Source organism: Mesocricetus auratus, unplaced genomic scaffold (assembly GCF_017639785.1).
Source record: "Mesocricetus auratus isolate SY011 unplaced genomic scaffold, BCM_Maur_2.0 Super-Scaffold_100046, whole genome shotgun sequence".
In the NCBI taxonomy this organism is placed as follows: domain Eukaryota; kingdom Metazoa; phylum Chordata; class Mammalia; order Rodentia; family Cricetidae; genus Mesocricetus; species Mesocricetus auratus.
In genome coordinates this window covers 4,381,924-4,399,887 of record NW_024429223.1, presented here as the reverse complement: position 1 = coordinate 4,399,887, position 17,964 = coordinate 4,381,924, and the positions used below count along the sequence as shown (strand labels likewise).

At 51.7% G+C, this 17,964-nt stretch overlaps 1 protein-coding gene and 1 long non-coding RNA gene across 3 annotated transcripts in view; one reads left to right on the top strand and one right to left on the bottom strand.

Moving 5' to 3' along the window:
* Positions 1–17,964, bottom strand: part of Ankrd27 (ankyrin repeat domain 27) — a 46,861-nt gene that overhangs the window by 28,205 nt on the left and 692 nt on the right. Inside the window, 10 exon segments of the mRNA XM_040735541.1 lie at positions 1,094–1,215; positions 2,317–2,393; positions 3,152–3,217; positions 3,310–3,363; positions 3,456–3,515; positions 4,637–4,791; positions 5,567–5,627; positions 5,629–5,724; positions 7,050–7,160; positions 13,187–13,318. Coding sequence (XP_040591475.1) covers positions 1,094–1,215; positions 2,317–2,393; positions 3,152–3,217; positions 3,310–3,363; positions 3,456–3,515; positions 4,637–4,791; positions 5,567–5,627; positions 5,629–5,724; positions 7,050–7,160; positions 13,187–13,288 — 904 coding nt within the window. The 5' untranslated portion in view covers positions 13,289–13,318.
* On the top strand, positions 9,059–11,078 carry LOC121136018. Of its 2 annotated transcripts, XR_005873147.1 has the most exons (4): positions 9,059–9,598; positions 9,722–9,900; positions 10,033–10,293; positions 10,818–11,078. It is a non-coding gene; the product is annotated as an uncharacterized LOC121136018 (long non-coding RNA). The 2 variants fall into 2 exon arrangements; XR_005873146.1 differs by having other exon boundaries at positions 9,059–9,900.

Here is a 17,964-nt window from a genome sequence, read left to right as displayed (position 1 = left end):
AAGAAAGCTGGGATGTGGGGTGAGGTGGCCCACGCCTTTAATCCCAGCACTCGGGAGGCAGAGGCAGGCGGATCTCTGTGAGTTCGGGGCCAGCCTGGTCTACAAAGTGAGTTCCAGGACAGCCTCCAAAGCCACAGAGAAACCCTGTCTCGAAACTCCCCCCCAAAAATTAATTAACTAAAAGGAAAAAGCTGTGTGAGATGGCCCACACATAATCCCAGCAACGGGTGAGCTGAGATAGCCTGGGCTACATAGTGTGCCCCCCCCCAAAACATCAACAACAAAACCTAACTAAATAAATACATCAAAGGCAAAGGGCACAGAAACAACAGGCCACGAATGTCCCGGCCACCTCTGCCACTCGGCGCCCTTTCTGCGAACCTGTCTCCACATCGGGGGGGGTCTGCGCTCACCCCCACCCTCTTCCTTGCGGCTGCTGGAATCACACCATACACTTGGCTTGCTTATGTCCACTTGCGACTCTCTGGAACTTGTTCCTCTGCCTTAACTTTTCCCTTTAGCAGTGCTGTGCTGGAGCTTGGGCGGAGGGGGCTCAACCAGCCAGAGCTTAACCACTGAGTAACAACTCGCAACCCCCATTTTATTTTTTCGCCCTGGGATTTGCTATTCTTCCTTTCCTCCTCCTCCTCCTCCTCCTCCTCCTCCTCCTCCTCCTTCTTCTTTTGTTTGTTTGTTTTTTACGAGACAGGGTTTCTCTGTATTGTTCTGGAGGCTGTCGGGCCAGCCCCGCCTCGAACTCACAGAGATCCACCTGCCTCTGCCTCCCAAGTGCTGGGATTAAAGGCGTGCGCCACCACCGCTCGGCCCCTTCTTTTTTTTTAAATAGAGAATGAGGTGAGGCAGCCTGACAGCTGAACCTCCAAACACCCTCCGAGCCTAGCGGAACTGAGGCAGCTACTGTTTTCTGTCCCTGGATTTGCTAAGGCTAATCCTGCCCTGACCCGTCCCCAGGGCAACCCCACCCGACTCCATGCAACTCTGGTCCCTTGGCAGTGTTCCTCCTGCGTGGACCTTTGCATCTGCCTATGAGCATCTGCTGCCTCCACCCGCCCGGCCCCTCCCCAGCACCCACCTCTCCGGCTGGGAGACTGTGTCATGAGCTGGACCACCTTCCGCAGGCACAGCAGCTTCTGCTGTGGCGACGTACACTTGTTCAGCTGCCCCAGCTCTCTCTTTGCTCGGGGGATGTTGAAGCTGTGATTTGGAAAACAGAAACTTCAGGCTACAGCAGAAGACCCTGCTGTTCCTGCCCTGGCCACACGCCTGCGTAGACGTTTCTTACAAACCACGGGGAACGACCGACAGAAACAGACCGAGAAGCCCTTTGGCCCTGGCAGGTGGATGACAGAGCTTCACTAGAAATTTGGAAAAGTAAAAAAAAAAAATCCAGAAGCAGGAGGATGCCAGCCTGGGCTACAAAGTGGATCCAAGGGCTCCTGGGTTATACAGGGAGCTGCTTATCTCAGAAAGTACATGCTGGAGATGGCCGGCGGTTAAGAGCATTTAATGCTCTTGCGGTTGAGTCTGATCCCCAGCCCCACGGTGGGCTAACAACCCTGTGACTCCCAGGCTCCAGGCAGATCCAATTCCTCTGGCCCCTTAGGGCACCTGCACTCATGAGCACACACCTACACAGAAAGACATACACGCGCGTAATTCAGACAACAGAACTTTAGAACAGTGTGGGGCTGGAGGGTTGGCTCAGAGGCTAAGAGCACTGGCAGATCTTTCAGAGAGGACTCAGATTTGATTTCCAGCACCTACACGGCAGCTCACTGCTGGCTGTAACTCCAGTCCCAGCAACTCCGATGCCCCCTGCTGGCCTCCAAGGGCACTGCGCACATGCCGGCCAAACACTCAAAACACAGGAAAATAAAAATTAAAAGTGAAGGAAAAAATTTTTAATGGAGACAAAAATTGCAACTTCCAAAATTTAATAAAAGTCAAACATGGAACTATGGCAGGAGTGAGAAGAGGCTTACACATCAGTATTTCAGACATTTATTTATTTATTTAGTTTTTTTTCAAGACAGGGTTTCTCTGCGTATCAGCCCTGGCTGCCCTGGAACTCGCTCTTGTAGACCAAGCTGGTCTCGAACTCACAGAGATCCGCCTGCCTCTGCCTTCCGAGTGCTGGGATTAAAGGTGTGCACTGCCACTGCCTGGCCTTCAGACATTTTTAACTTAATGAAACTTAACTGGATAGTGGGAACACCCAAGGCTGGGGGTTCTTTTCAGACTGGCAGGTGAGGGCAGCCCAGCACATTGAACTTCAGAAGCCGTGGGAATGCTTACCTGAACTCGGGCTTCACACCAATATCTTTCTGCTGAAGATCTTGAAGGCTTCTTGTGATTTTGTTAAAGGCAGCATCCTAGCAACAAAGATGGATAAAGCTTCGATTAACATTTTTGTAGACAGGCAGTGTTGGTGAATGACTTTAATCCTAGCACTAGGGAGACAGAGGCAGGCAGGTGAGTTTGAGGCCAGCTTGGTCTACAGAGCTAATTCTAGGACAGCCAAGGCTACACAGAGAAACCCTGTCTCGAAAAAACAAAAACCAAACTTTTGTTTGTTTTCAGACAGGGTCTCTCTGTTCTGGTTGTCCTAGAACATGACATGTAGACCAGGCTGGCCTCAGGCTCACAGAAATCTGCCTCCTTCTGCCTCCTGAGTGCTGGGATTAAAAGCGTGCGCCACCAACGCCCGGCTAAGATTTATTTTTAATTGTATGTATGTGTCCTGTGTCTATGCATATGACTGCGGGCACCTACAGAGGCCAGAGGATGCTATATCTCCCATACCTGGAGTTACAGGAGGTTGTAGGCCACCCTTCATGGGGGGGGCTAGGAACCAAACTCCCACCCTCTGCAAAAGCAGTGTGTACGCTTTGAAAGTTATTTTTTTTAGTTTATATGTACTGGTCGGTATTTTGTCTGTGTGAGGGTGTCGGATCCCCTGGAACTGGAATTACAGACAGTTTTGAGCTGTTGTGTACGTGCTGGGAACTGAACCCTGGTTCCCCGGAAGAGCAGCCAATGGTCTTAGCCATCGGGCCATCTCTCCAGCCCCAACGCTTCAAATTTCTCAGGCTAGGGCTCTTGCCCTGGAGAACAAAGACCGCTAACTTACCTCGCTCGCCTCCACGGTCCCCACGTACTTAAAGATCGGGTCGTAAATGCCATGATGGACGTATATCTGTGGAACCGACAGAGAACCAGGCTTGGGGCGTGTGCCGTCTGCCAGGTGACAGTGAGTCCCCCGGCCACCGCCCTCTGCAGCCTCCTTACCTCCACTGCCTGCTTCATAAGGTTCATCTGGGCCTCCTGCTTGGCAAGAACCTTCTGGAATTCAAGAGAGAAATGCTGGCTGAGAGAGCCTGGGCCTGCACGCTGCGGGCAAACCGCTGCCGGTCTGTGTAGAGCTATTTGCTTACCAGGTGAGAGTCCCTCAGAAGCTGCTGGAGGCATTTGGTGTACAGAGCATTCACGGAGTCCTGCGCAACACAGAACAGAGAGGGGAGACCCCTCTTAGCCGCAAAAGCCTGAGCGGGGCGACACATCCAGGGGTGGCGGGTTCTAGGCCACAGGCGCGCTTTACCAAATCATCTTTTTAGGTGGATGTTCAGCTCTTTAAATTCAATAGACTTAGGACGTGTCTGTAGTGTGTGTGTGTGTGTGTGTGGGGCACGTATGACATGGCGTGGCGGGGTTTGGAGGACGACTTTCAGAGAGTCCGCTACCTCCTTCCGCCACGTGGGTCCAGGGTATCCAACACACGCTGTCAGGCTTGGTGACAAGCGCCTTTAACCGCTGAGTCATCTTGTCTGTTCTCCACTGTTTAATGTATTTGCATGTCTGCTTATCTGCCTGTGCATACTACGGGGCCCGTGAATGCAGAGGTCAGGGGATAGAGGTCAGGGGGCAGAGGTCAGGGGGCAGACTCTGGTGTCCACCCTCATCGAGCCTCTTGCTGTTTGCCACTGCGCTGAGTGCTTGAGGCTAGCTGGCTTACACACGTCTGGAATATTCTCTAGCCTCGGCCTCTCAACCTGCTCTCGTAAGTATACTGAGATTACAGACACATTCCACTGTGTCCAGGTTCCATGTGGGCTCTGGGGATCTGAATTCAGCGACCGTCTTAAAGACGGTGAGCATTTTCTACCCACTGAAGCCTTTTTTTTTTTTAAAGGTGCATGGGAAAAAAGTCCCCCTTGGGGTTAACGTAGCTGGCAACTAAGTTTCATTCCCTTTATTGTTTTGTTTTGTTTTGTTTGAGACAGGGTTTCTCTGTGTAACAGCCCTGGCTGTCCTGGAACTAGCTCTCGTGTAGACCAGGCTGGCCTCCAACTCACAGAGATCCGCCTGCCTCTGCCTCCCGGAGTGCTGGGATTAAAGGTGTGCGCTTCCTGTCTAACAGTTAAGTTTCTTTATGAAACACTGTTCTCTAAGGCGTTTCACTTCCTGAGGGCCTTATGCTACTTGCACAGCAGAAACATTGTTAACAAAACTTCCCAGCCACGGTTGTGGTACCCAGCGGGATTCTAGAGCAGACAGAATGATGGACGGCTCTGGAGCGAGAGCCGGCAGCCAGGCAGAACAAGACACAGCCACTAACTATGTGATGGCGGAGACTCTTTCTCTCACACTCTCGGAACGCCCGGTGGAAAGAGGCGATGTTCCTGTCGAATCTCTCCGAGTGCCTTCCCAAAAATTCTCTCACATCTTCAATGGTTTTCAGGGAAAAGGGATCCGAGGATGCTGAAGGTTCTTCTGAAAAAGAGAGGGTCAGGCCGGCTAAAGTTTCCACCGCCTCCTGACTGATGGGGGCCTGGTGGGGAGGAGGGGGTTCATCCTTTCCCGTTTCTGATGGGTCTAGAGCCCCAAGAAAGGATGGCCAGGGACCAGGGAAGAAGGTAAGGGAATGTCCACAATTTCAAAATACTGCCCAAGAAAACAGCTCAGCTGAAGGAGATCCCAGAGTCCAGAAAGCCACGCAAGGTCTTCTCAGGGAACAAAAAAAAAATCACATGAATCTGTGACCCTTATGTAGGACCCATGGGGCCGAGGAGAAGCTGACTCCTGGCAATTCGAGAGCTCACGGCGCATTTGGCACAGGGACTGTGCCGTTTCCCGGGGCAACTAAACAATCCACTGAAATCCAGGGAGCCCTCAGCGAGACAACGGTGCAGCCAGCTAATGCCACAAAGTTAAACCCTGAGGCTGAGGCCCAGATGCAAAGCCAGGGCCCCAGCTCTGCACAGCTCCAGGGACAACCCTCGTCACCAATTATCACAGTAGGGGGGACCTCTACTGTGTACCCCCTGGAATCCTATTCACAGCCGACACAGCAGCCTCAACCCACATCGCCTCAGCCAAGGGAAGCCTTAGGGCAAGTTCCAGAGGGGAACTTCTCTAGCCCGTCTCTAGCAGGCTCTTTGATATGTTTCGTGTGTGACATGCAAGCTTTTAACAGCTGTGGGGGGGGGGAGATGTCTCTGTGCACAGGCTCTTTCTTGGGAGAAAAGGGCGGTCCTTCCCCCGGCACCTGAAGTCTCTCTCTTTTCCAACGGATGGGCGATGCAGAGGATGCTGAAACTCTCTTCTTTTTTCGTTGTAAAAGGTCTCTTCAAAGAGGATGGGCACAGAGAGAAGACAAGCAAAACCAGCTCCTAGCTTAATCCTGTTTCCCTCAATGAGGACACCCTGGAATCAAGAAGAACATCACTGGACCAGCTAGGGGGTGGCGGCCACAGAGACCCCTCGCAGCCTCTTCCCGAAAGGTACTCACAGGCAGAGTCTATGACTCCGCCCCCGTGTGGGTCACTTGGACACGTACGAGAGAGGGAGGCACAGATGTGGTAAGAGAATATGTGACAGTCATGTGTCAGGCATCATGAGCCACAGGGATGCCGACACCGCCTGAGCAGGCTAACCGATAACTGCACCCTCCCAGACCTGCCACGGTACCCACGAGCCCCAGATGCTCAGGCCCTGGGCCCAAAGTGCAGACCAACTCCAGTAGTTATGGCGGCTTGGGCCCCCCCATCCCTCCCCCCAGACATGCATGAGTTGGGAGAATGGAGCCAGCCAAGTACAAATAAAATAACCCACCTTTTATTTTTTTTGTTTTTTGTTTTTTGTTTTTTGTTTTTTGTTTTTTTCGAGACAGGGTTTCTCTGTGGCTTTGGAGGCTGTCCTGGAACTCGCTCGGTAGTCCAGGCTGGTCTCGAACTCACAGAGATCCGCCTGCCTCTGCCTCCCGAGTGCTGGGATTAAAGGCGTGCGCCACCAACGCCCGGCTCAATAACCCACCTTTTAGATGCTACCTGCTTCCATTACAAAGCAAGCAAGCAAACAAACAAAAAACAACACACACAACTGTGCACGGTGGCTCATGCCTGTAATCTTAACACTCAGGCTGAGGCAGGAGGATCATGAGTTCCAAGCCAGCCCAGGACATACAGCAAAAACCCTGAATCAAAAATAAATATGGGTAAAGCATGGTGGCATACACCTTCAGTCCCGCACTTGGGAAGCAGAGACAGGCTGATGTCCGTGAGCTCGAGGCCAGCCTGGTCTACAGAGTGAGTTCCAGGACAGCCAGGGCTACAAAGTGAGAACGTGTCTCAAAAAACAAAAACAAAAACAAAAACAAACAAACAAAAAAAAAACCCACGACGAAAGAAATAACTCAGTGAGATACAGACCTGAGAAGGGGTGTACCCGGGACCCCCAACATACAGGTAGACGACTCCTCTTGGCTGAGAGAGGGATGGAGGGAAGAATTCTGGTCCCCATGCCACCCCCCACGGCAGAGTCTAGGTCCTAGTCACTATTACCACGGCCTCCTGTCTCCAAGCCTCCCTAACAAAGTCAGGGGCCCCCTGACCCATTCCAAAAGCTGCTATTGTACATACAAAACCCAATGTCGGATGCTAACAATCTAAAAGGCTGAGAAACAGTGTTACCTTGCCTCTGCCTGCTCCCCCAACCCCCCAGCAACTCTAAGCCACCCGAGAAACGAGTACCTTTCCATCTAAGGTCTGAAAGTGTCCTTCAGTGGGCACCAAAACGTAGGACTCGAACTGGCAAGATGACTGGACACTGCTGGGCAGGCTTCCCCGGCAGGGCACCAAGACCTGGGAAACAAAAGGGGGAGCAGCTCTAGACAGCGGGCTGTGTGTGGCGTCAGCACCCGGACTGTCTCCAGGGAGGCTCACCTGGCATCTTGGCATGCTGGGGACCTGCATAGGGATGCCAGCATCACCCGGAAAATGGCCCTGGTTAAGGCTGGAGGAGGAGCTTGTTGTGACTGGCAGCAAACTCACTTGCTCTCTGAGCCGTCTCCTATAGCCCTAACTAGTTTAAGTTTTCTTTCCTTCCTTCTTTCTTTGAAATATTCTTTTTGGGACACAGTCTCTCTGTTATGTAGTCCTGGCTGTCCTGGAACTCACTCTGTAGACTGGACTGGCTTTGAACGCACAGAGATCCCCCTGTCTCTGCCTCCGAGCGAGCACCGGAATTGAAGGTGTGAGCCGCCCACTCCCAGTTCAATTTATTTAATTTCTACTAGGAAACAATGTAGCGAGCTCCAGGTGTCCATCCAGCTTCAAAAAGCAGGAATTTAGTGGCGAATCATGTATCATCTTTATCTATCCCTGAAGTCTGGGTATTTTGAAGAAAATCCCAGAAAGTTACATAAGGTAGAGAAGTGACTCATCCCTATATATTTTTAGGAATGCGTTTCTGAACAATAAGGCTTCTTTTAAGAAATAGGACGGGGGGGGGGCACACATGGGACAGAGAAATGGCTCAGTGGTTGAGAGCACATAGCAATGCTCCCAGCACCCACGTCAGGTCAGCCACCTTACGACCACCTGTCATTCCAGCTGCCGGGGATCCAACGCCCTCTGCTGGCACTGCACTCACATGCACAAACCCACACATAGACATGCACATATATATATAAGTTTTGAAAAATAAAACTAAAATAGAAAGCACAACCACAATGCATTGTTATCCACCAATGCCAATTGCTACATATTTCCCTAATTACTTCCTAGTTTCCCATTTTCTTTTTAAAAACTATTTGGGGGGGGGGTAGAGTTTCTCTGTGTAGCCCTAGCTGTCCTGGAATTCACTCTGTAGACCAGGCTGGCTTTAAAGTCACAGAGATCCACCTGTCTCTGCCTCCTAAGTGAAAAAACATTATTTGTAGAAAGATTTTTTTTTTTTTTGGTTTTTTGAGACAGGATTTCTCTGTATTGTTTTGGAGACTGTCCTGAAACTCGCTCTGTAGACCAGGCTGGCCTCGAACTCACAGAGATCCTCCAGCCTCTGCCTCCCGAGTGCTGGGATTAAAGGCGTGTGCCACCAACGCCCAGCTTTCTCAGAGCACGGTTAATTTCTGATGTTCATGTCTTCACTGTTTATATTCAGGAAAAATAAAACTTCCTTTATTGTCTCTAAATTCTATTCTATACCTTTTAGAGTGACTCCTGAGTGCTGGGATTAAAGGTATGCACCACCACCGCCCGGCTCTGAGTCCCCGGCATTTTAAAATAAAAAATGGACACATGCCTGTAATTCCAGCACTCAATGAAGTCCAGGCAGGAGGCTCATCGGCGCAAAGTCACCCTCAGTAAATTCAAGGCCAGCCTAGGATATTGTCTCAAAAAGAAAAGAAAAAAAAAAAAGTCTGAAATTGTATGCATTTGTTTTTTAGGATAGCTTGTGTGTGTTTGGGTGCACACAGGTGCCAGAAAAGGTTGTTGTCCAATTCCTTGAAACTGTAGTTACAGGCACTTGGGTGATGGGACCCGAACTCTGGACCTCAAGATTGAGCTGCAAGTGTTCTTAATTGCTGAGCGCTATCTCTCCAGACCGCTCAGATCTGAGATTCCAATTGTAAAATAAAGAGAGGCGTTCGGGTATCAACTCTGAAATGGGAAACAACTCCTGGGCTCTCCTGGGGGCCCCACAACTACATACATGAGCAGCACACGCTCAGCGCATGCAGAAGGGGGTCCCAGCCAAGGGAATGCCTAGAGGCAGTCGGTGCTTGAGGCATTTAATGTCTGGACCACCAGTGATGCACTGAGGAGCGCGACACACCTTCCCCCGACAGTCCTACTCTGGGCCGCCTTCTGGCCTCCATGGGACCAGGAGAAGCTCCGCCCACCGGAATTAAAATTACATCCTGTCTGCTGGCTGGCACACCTTCCCATGCCCCCCCCCCTCGGCACAGGGCTCCCACATCACAAGGCACGCCAGGCGGAGGGAGTAAGTCAACATTTGCTGACTGCACAGGGCAACCCTCCAATTCCAGACACTTCCCCTTCCCCAGACATGGCAGGTGGGGGGGGGGGGCAACCCCTTCCTGTTCCAAGGGAGAGAGAGCATGGGCAGTTTTTGCCGCACCGGCAGTGTGTCTGATCAGTATCACCCAGCTTTCCCCAGGTCTGGCGTTGCCGGCACCGTCACGACACATCATCTGAGCCTATCCGTCACCCGCCCTGCCTCGACACTGGCTAGCACCTGAACCGAAGTCTCCACTGACTCTCCATTTATGCTCAGAGTAATTATGAAAGCAGGAATCTGACGGGAAAAAAGTGGTGGGTTGTCAACTTGAGGAAAATGTGGCCATGGGGGCTGGAGACAGGGGGAGGGGCCTCTAAGAGCCCTGGCTGCTCTTCCACAGGACTGTGAGTTCAGTTCCCAGCACCCACAAGGCGGCTCGTAACTCCCCGTGATTCCAGAGGACCTGGCACCTTCACGGAGACTTACATGCAGGCAAGACACGAACGCACATGAAATAAAAATAATGAAAACGAAACGAAAACAAAAACAACGTAGCTGTCTGCGGCGACCCACTGCTGTGTAAGTAACCCTGAATGAATTTATTTTACTCATCCTGATGAATGCCGAGTCGCTGAAGGGTGCGGGTGGGGTGGGGTGTTGGGTGCCGTCTCAGCTTGGGGTAGATCTTAAGTATATTATCTCTCCTACAAGGTCAGGGAGCAGCAGCCCATGGATGAGAGTCCCAGGAGACAGACCTGCCGGAGCCACTCCGGAAGCCCTGGGTGCGTTATCAGCCTGGACAATAAAGCAAGAAGCCGTTATTGGAACAGCTGTGGGTGGCCCGCGGGAGTGCGGGAGAAGGAATTTCCACGAGAAGAGTCCTCCGGGGAAGAGGCATCCTGGAAGGCAGCCAGCTTGAGCAGCGGCGGCAGGGCTGTGTGTGGGAGCGGCTAGCACAGACCAGCAGGGCAGGTATCTCGCCAGCTTGGCTGCGGGGGAGAAGTGTCAGAGGTTGCTGACACTACAGACACCTATTTATCATTCCATCGCTTTAGTTTTGTATGTTCAGGTGTTTTGCCTACACTGCACGCATACACTGGCCGCAGAGCCCCCAGAACAGGGCGTTGGGTCCACTAGAACCAGAGTTACAGACAGCTGTGAGCCACCATTCGGGAGTCAAACCCGGGTCCTCAGTGCCCTTAGCCTACCAGGCCATCTCCCCAAGCTGGGACGCAGTTTTTTTGTTTTTTTTTTTTTGTTTTTTCGAGACAGGGTTTCTCTGTGGCTCTGGAGGCTGTCCTGGAACTAGCTGTGTAGACCAGGCTGGTCTCGAACTCACAGAGATCCGCCTGCCTCTGCCTCCCGAGTGCTGGGATTAAAGGCTTGCGCCACCAACACCCAGCGGAACACAGTTTTTAATGGTGAGTTGATGATCTTTTCTTAACATTGCATGGTTATGCCTTGAACCTGAGACGTCTTAAATACTTCTTCTGCAGCTTACACCGCCATCAAGGAGTCTGTGGAGCCTTTAGGAGGAGGAGGAGCCTGGTGTCGCCAATGGTGGGCCTCTGAGGGTTCTGTTTCCACCTGGTTCCAGTTCCTACACACGCGTGCCCCCCCCCCCCAGTTTCCTCCATGGTGTGGGGACGTCTCTGCCAAGCACTGCGGCCGTCACGAATACCGCCATGCCTTCCGCAGTGTGACGGGATGGAACCCTCTGAAACCTCGACCCCCCCCCAATAAACCCTTCCTCCTTGGGTCGCTCCCGTCTGGCTTGTTGTCACAGCGATAAGAAAAGCTAACGCTGTACCCATAAAGGGTTCCAGATCTCCAGAGAGAAGACTGGCTAGGCCGATTAATTCTTGGGCCCACTGGCAAGTTCGTGGGACAGAAAGTAAGCACGAGACTGCTGACACCAGGCGGTATTCTCTCAGAAGTGACTGTTAGGACGAGGAACCTTCTAGAGGCAACTGCGACACTCAGCTAAGAAACACGCAGAGCCCACCGACCCACAGGCGGACAGTCTGTGAGCCACCCGCCCCATCCCACGAACCATGAGCAACAGGGGGGGGCGGCAGATCGAGCCACCCAGCTCCAGCCCCACCCAGAGTGTGCTGGCAGAGCAGTTCATTCCACGGTTGGCCAGAAACTTCTAGCTATGCATGCAGTGTGGACCTCAGGTAGATCCCATAGATCTCGGGAGGGGCTAGAGCATTGTACCGTTTCAAAAGAAGGGCTGAGCATGGCGGTGAGCATCTGTAATTGAAGCACTGAGTTTGGGTCCTGACGCGCTCTCAGCCACCAAGCCTTCTCTCTGGCCCCTTGTTTGCTTATCTGTCCACTGGGGTTTTATGAGAGAGTCTCAATACACAGTATATGCCAGCCCCAAACTCACCATGTGCCCTCAGCCAGCAGCACGCGTGAATTACTGGCCTGTCTCGTCATGCTCTGCCTCTGTTTTTTTTTAATAATGAAATCTAAGGCATCCCAAATACAAATAAAAAAAAATATATCTGGTTGATGCCTAATGAAGAAAAATTACTAAACATAAAACCCAGAATGAGCTTCAAGGATAGCTCGGTCAGTGAGGTGTGGGGCCCAACTCAACCCTAGAACTCAGGTGAAAGAAAAAAAAACACAACAAAACAGGTCTGGTGGTACACACACACACACACACACACACACACACACACACACACACACACACACCCAGAGCTGAGGAGGCAGACAGCCCTGGGACTAGGAGGCCAGCTAGCCTAGCTACACGGATCTCTCATAATCCAACAAGAGGCCCTGTATCAAATACAAAAAAAGGTAGTGTCTGAGGAATCTCACACACACACACACACACACTTCATATACACGTATCCTTATACACACAAATTCTCATACACACAAGACGCTGGGATAGAGGCACAGTTCACTTGCCTAGAATCCCCCAGTGAAGGGCTGGGGTGTGGCTCAGTGGTAGAGCCCCTGCCTAGAATCCTCCAGTGAGGGGCTGGGGGTGTGGCTCAATGATAGAGTATTTGCCTAACATGTACAAAGTCCTGATTTTCCTCCTTGGCACTAAAAAAGAAAAAGAAGAAAGTCCACTGTCCTGTTTTTTGTTTTGTCTTATTTTGTCAACCCAACACAAGCTAGAGTTATCCGGAAAGAGGGAATTTCAACCGAGAAGATGCCTCCCTCATACTGGCCCATAGGGCACTTCCTTGATTAATGATTAACATGGGAGGGCCCAGCTCTCCATCGGCAGTGTCACCCCTGAGCAGGTGTCCCTGAGCTGTACAAGAGAGCAGTTAAGTTGTCGGGCGGCACTGGTGGCACACGCCTTTAATCCCAGCACTCGGAGGTAGAGCCAGGCGGATCTCTGTGAGTTCGAGACCAGCCTGGTGTACAGAGCGAGTTCCAGGACAGCCTCCAAAACAATACAGAGAAACCCTGTCTTAAAAAGTCAGAAAAAAAAAGGAAAAGAAGGAAGGAATGAAAGATGGAAGGGAGGGAGGGAGAGAGAGGGGGAGACAGGGGGAGACAGAGAGGGGGAGATAGAGAGAGGGAGAGGAAGGAAGGAAGGGATGAACAGCAATGCTTAAGCCCAAGCCAAACAAACCCCGCCCCCCAACTTGCTTTTTTGGTCGTGGTGTTCCATCCCAGCAACAGAAACCCTAACTAAGACGCCAGACTTCAGTCCCAGGAGGCTGTTTCCACCAGGCAGCAGCCTGAGTGGTCCCCCACCATGCGGTTAACACCCAGGGCCTTGCTGAACTTGGCAGCTTGGTGTCCTCTAAATGTCTCATCAGCCTGCCACATTTCTGACACGGCTCACATGCTTGTGAGCAAAACCCCTCAGGGTGGGTAGACTTACAACGCCGTGGATCTGGGCCACCTTGCTGCACAAGTCAGGGCGCCACTTCTGGAGGGCCAGGTAGAAAGGGTTCTTCAGTATGTCTTCGTCATAGAGAGCCATATGGATTTCAGGGGGGGCCAGGTGAGCTTCCTGGGATAAGGGAGGAAAAAATGCTGTGAATACAGACGGGGCCTCACTGTGTACCAGTCAGCCCCAAACTCACTTCTTGTAGACCAGGCTGATCTTGAACTTAAAGAGACCCACCTGCTTCTGTCTCCCAAGTGCTGGGATAAAAGGCTTTTGCCACCAAGCCCAGCATAGTTGGTTCTTGGCTTTTTTTGTGGCTTTTTTTTTTTTTTGGTTGTGTCACTCACCTGCCCATGTGTACATGCACAGGCACACGCAGTTTTGAGGGCTGAACCCCAGGTCTTGAGCTTGCCAATGAGCTAAATGCCCAAACACTTGGACTCCGTTGTTTTGAATTAAGAGTCTCCCAACGTACGTACCTACTCCCACCTGATCTCAAAGTCAGGATTCTCTTGCCTCAAGTCTCCCTAGCTCTGGGATTGGAGCAGGTCTACAATGCTACACACCCAGCTTTCTCCATGTGTTTTCATTTGGAGCCAGCCCTGTGGCCTGACTTAACTGTGGGGGGGGGGGAGTGGAGGAGGAGAGGGGTCATCTAAGTGATCTGTAAACACCGCTAAACAGGAGCCAAATGCACTCACACCCTTAAAACAGGTGAGGCGGACAAGAACATCCAGAGAAAAATGAGACAAGGGCAGATGGTACACTTTAACTAGCTTACACAACAAAGGCCACCCGGGGCCAGGTCCCCTGCAGTTCCACAAATGCAGCCCCACATAACTTAGAAAGACCCTAGACGTTCTCACACTCCCAAATCCAACCCATCTGGCTTTTATTTTTACACATGCTATAAATCGGCAGCTAAGTTTCATCTTTCCATATGGTAAGCCAACCGCCCCAACACATCACTTTTGGCAAAAATCTCCATCTTTCACAGCAGCTGGGAAAGCTGTTTTTGGCACACTCCAGGTCCTCGTGTGTGTGTGTGTGTGTGTGTGTGTGTGTGTGTGTGTGTGTGTGTCTGTCCGTCTGTCCTATTTCAACTCCCACTCGTGTTTTCAATGGTCTGGACCAGTTCAAAAAGAGGTAGGTAAAAAAAATGGAATTACAGACACGAGTGGGGTGGGGGGTCCATATGGCTAGACGGAAGTCTTTCATTGTAGTTATTTTGAATTACCACATTTTCTCTTTTTGTTTTTCACGACACACTGCAGTGTTATATGTGGAGGTCAAAGGGCAACTCCCAGGGCTTGCTTCTCTCCTCCCAACATATGGGCAGGTCCTGGGGACGGGACTCAGAGCCTCAGGGGCTGGGTGGCGAGTGCATTTGCTGGCGACACCACCTTGCCAGCTGGCTGTGCTTGTTTTGTTTTTTTTTTTTCTCGTACCCACATGGTCTCAAACCCCTGGGCTTACGTGATCTTGGCAACCCAAGTCTCTTAAGCATCCAGGACTACAGATAATGCACCACCACGGCCGATACATGTGTGTAATATAAACGTCTAGTAGGAGCCACACTTAAAACAGCCGGAAACTGATGTTTTAACAGCTTGCACACTGTGACCTATCCTAAATATACTTTCAACATATGGTCATTATTTTAAAATTAAGATTAACGTGGCCATGAGAAACAGGGCTCCCGTGGATAAAGGCGCTTGCCGCCAACCCTGATGACCTTAGTTCAAGCCCCAAAGCCCGTGTTTTCCTGCATGTACGTCTGCGAGCCAAGCGCATGCCTGGTACATGTGGGGGCCAGAGGAGGGCGTCATTATCTCCCTGGAACTGGTGTCCCAGACTGTGGGGGGGGGGATTGAACCTGGGTCCTCTACAAGAGCAGCCAATGCTCTTTTAACCAACTGAGTCACCTCTCCAGCTCCTGTCCTCGAATTTCTATACACATACACACACACAAAACCAATGTTTAGAATAACGCCTTTAGTGACAGAGGGAATAACACCTGGAAAGGGTTATGTCGTCAGCCACAAATGGACAGGCCCAAACTCCATCTCCCCAGATGGAAAAAGTCTGCTTGGCAGCCAGCCACACAGGCCCCACACCAAATCTCTTGGCCCGGCGAGAGCTAAATTGATTACTGGCCCTGCTGGGGCCCGATCCAAGGCGCTACCTGCAAACGAGACTTTTAAGAAGAACCTAGAATTAAAAAAAAAAAAAAGGGCGCAAACAAATCCCTCCTCGGGCCCCCCCTGGGAGATCTCAGCAGCAGTTCGGGTGTTTGGTTCATTGAATTCCATTACTGCTGGAGCCTAGCTAATCCTTTTATGGGTCCCCAACAGAAGAAGCAGAGGATGCTTCTGTTTTTTGAGGGGACAGAGTCATGGGGGAACCGCATTTCTTCCTGGTTTCTGATAGTCGGCTCACGGGGCAGTGTGAGCAGGAGAAGATGCTTTGGATAAAAAAAAAAACCACTTGAGAAACAGGATGTGTGTGCGTTATGTCGAGATCAAGCTGGGGAAGGACACGCCACGCTGGCAAAGCCCCAAAACTGTCACTCCCCAGCTAGGAGATAAGGCCAGAGACGAACAGGAATAGCAGGGAATGGAAGGGGTCTGAGATGAAAACATCACCGGAGCAATGCTAAGGATTCGGGAGGTCAGGGGGTCTGTGTGAGCACAGAAAACCAGGATAAAGAAATTTTGTTTTTGTTTTTGGTTTTGGTTTTTCGAGACAGGGTTTCTCTGTATTGTTTTCGAGGCTGTCGGTCCAGCCTGGCCTCGAACTCACAGAGATCCGCCTGCCTCTGCCTCCCGAGTGCTGGGATTAAAGGCGTGCGCCACCACCACCCGGCCAGGATAAAGAAATTTTAATTAAGCAAGACGCATCCATAAAACTACTAAGACTCCAAGCACCCCAGGAGTCTTGACCACCCCTGCCAGACCTCCAACCATAAAATAACTAACAGAAAAGTCGGTAGCATTCATCAGAAATGCCAAATACCCCTGAACTTGATCCACCCGAGGCTAGCTTACCCTGTGAACGAGATAGCTGTAAGGGGCACCCAAACTAGTCTGAACATTTCAGGGGGAGAGTGTGCACGGTTCAGTGTGGTTTTGTGGTCTTCAACCTGTCCTGCCAACCCGGGTAAAGTCTGGGTGGTCAGGACCCATCTGGTAACAGAATGAAGTCCTGCCTCCAGAATCCAACACAGAGGGTCCGTGGCTCCCAGAGAGGCACTCCTGACCAAGTGTGGCTATCTCTGCCCTTGGAGGACCATAACCAGGCACACTGGCCAAGTGATGAGCAATGCTCTCCAGTGATAAGTGATTCGAAGTGTGTGTGGGGGGGACCAAAAAGGAAAACTTTCTATTCATCCATTTATGATATCAACGGAAGCATGGGGGGGTGTAGTCACCTGCATCCTCCTGGGTCTGTAAATATTTACGGATCCCGGCTATATCTTTCTTCAAACCCTGCATTTGGCTCACTGGGACGCTGTTACAAAGCCAAGAGGACAGCTGTCTTGCCCAGGTGGGTAAAGGGTTGGTCCCAGGCAGCAGCCATGCAGGTCAAAAAGGAAAGGAGCCCAAAATAAACAAGACGTTCAAAGCGGATCAAACACAGTGACACTGAAATGTACAATGTTGCGGGAGGGACTGCCAGGGGGCAGTTAAGCTTGGAGGGCTACCATCACTACTCAGAATGCCACACTATCACCCGGCAGCCACCATGCAGCCCCATCTACTCTCCAGGGTCTCCGGCAGATGGACAGGCACCCTGAAGGCGGTTCCCTAGCATCTCCCAAAGGCAGCCGGCCAGCCTCACAACAACATTTAGTCCAGATTCCTCTCTAAGGCTGCTGTCTGTAATTGCTTGCTTCGAGTTCCTCGGCACCCCTCGAAGAGGAAGACGTTACTGGACACCAGCCTAATGTCACCAGCTAATAATAGGGGAGTGTCCTAACAGCACAAAATCATTGGCCAGCACGCACACAAATCAATAACAAAAAAGCCTGCGGCAGCCTGCTGTAAGCAAGCACAGTTCCGTGGGCACACAGAGGTCCAGGCCCACGGCCTCCAGCCCAGGGCCTGCGAAGACACCCACTGCTACTCTCCTTGCCCGCAGTGTGACTTCAGGTGAGACAACACGGCTCCGGCAACACGGCTGGAGGGCCCACCCAGGGTCTAACCTGGGAACACAATCACCCAACTTCAAGACGATGCTCTACCTCTGTCTCCCAGATCTCACATACACCTGTCCCGATGAACCACACCCAAGTGACCTCACCAACTTGGAGTGGCCCCTGTGTGCCTGCCACCATCCTCTCCAGAGAATGGCCAAGCCCCACAGCATCCAAGTTCTGGATGCAAACGGCCAGCCGAACTGGCTAGCGGGCCGACTCCTAAGTGACAGTAAGTACTGGGTGGGGTTCGAGTTGCCAGGCCACCACGGCCCAAACTGGAGGACTCTCAAAATGCAAATCTGCAGTGCTGCGCTCCAGAGTCAGTGGGAAGTCGACCACGTTTAAAGAGCACAGTGGAGCCTCTCCACAGAACGAAACAACTCTCAGCCACTGAGCACTGTGTCTGTCCAGTCTCATCAGCCCTCACACCCTGAGTCCCCCTCGCTCCTCGAGGATGTGTCCCTTGCTACCACCGCTCCCCGGCGTTGAGTGTCCATGTCCCCCTGCAGCTGGACGCGGGACTAGAGGGGCACCGCCTGGAGCGCGCGCGGGGCGCGCGCGCGTAATGGAC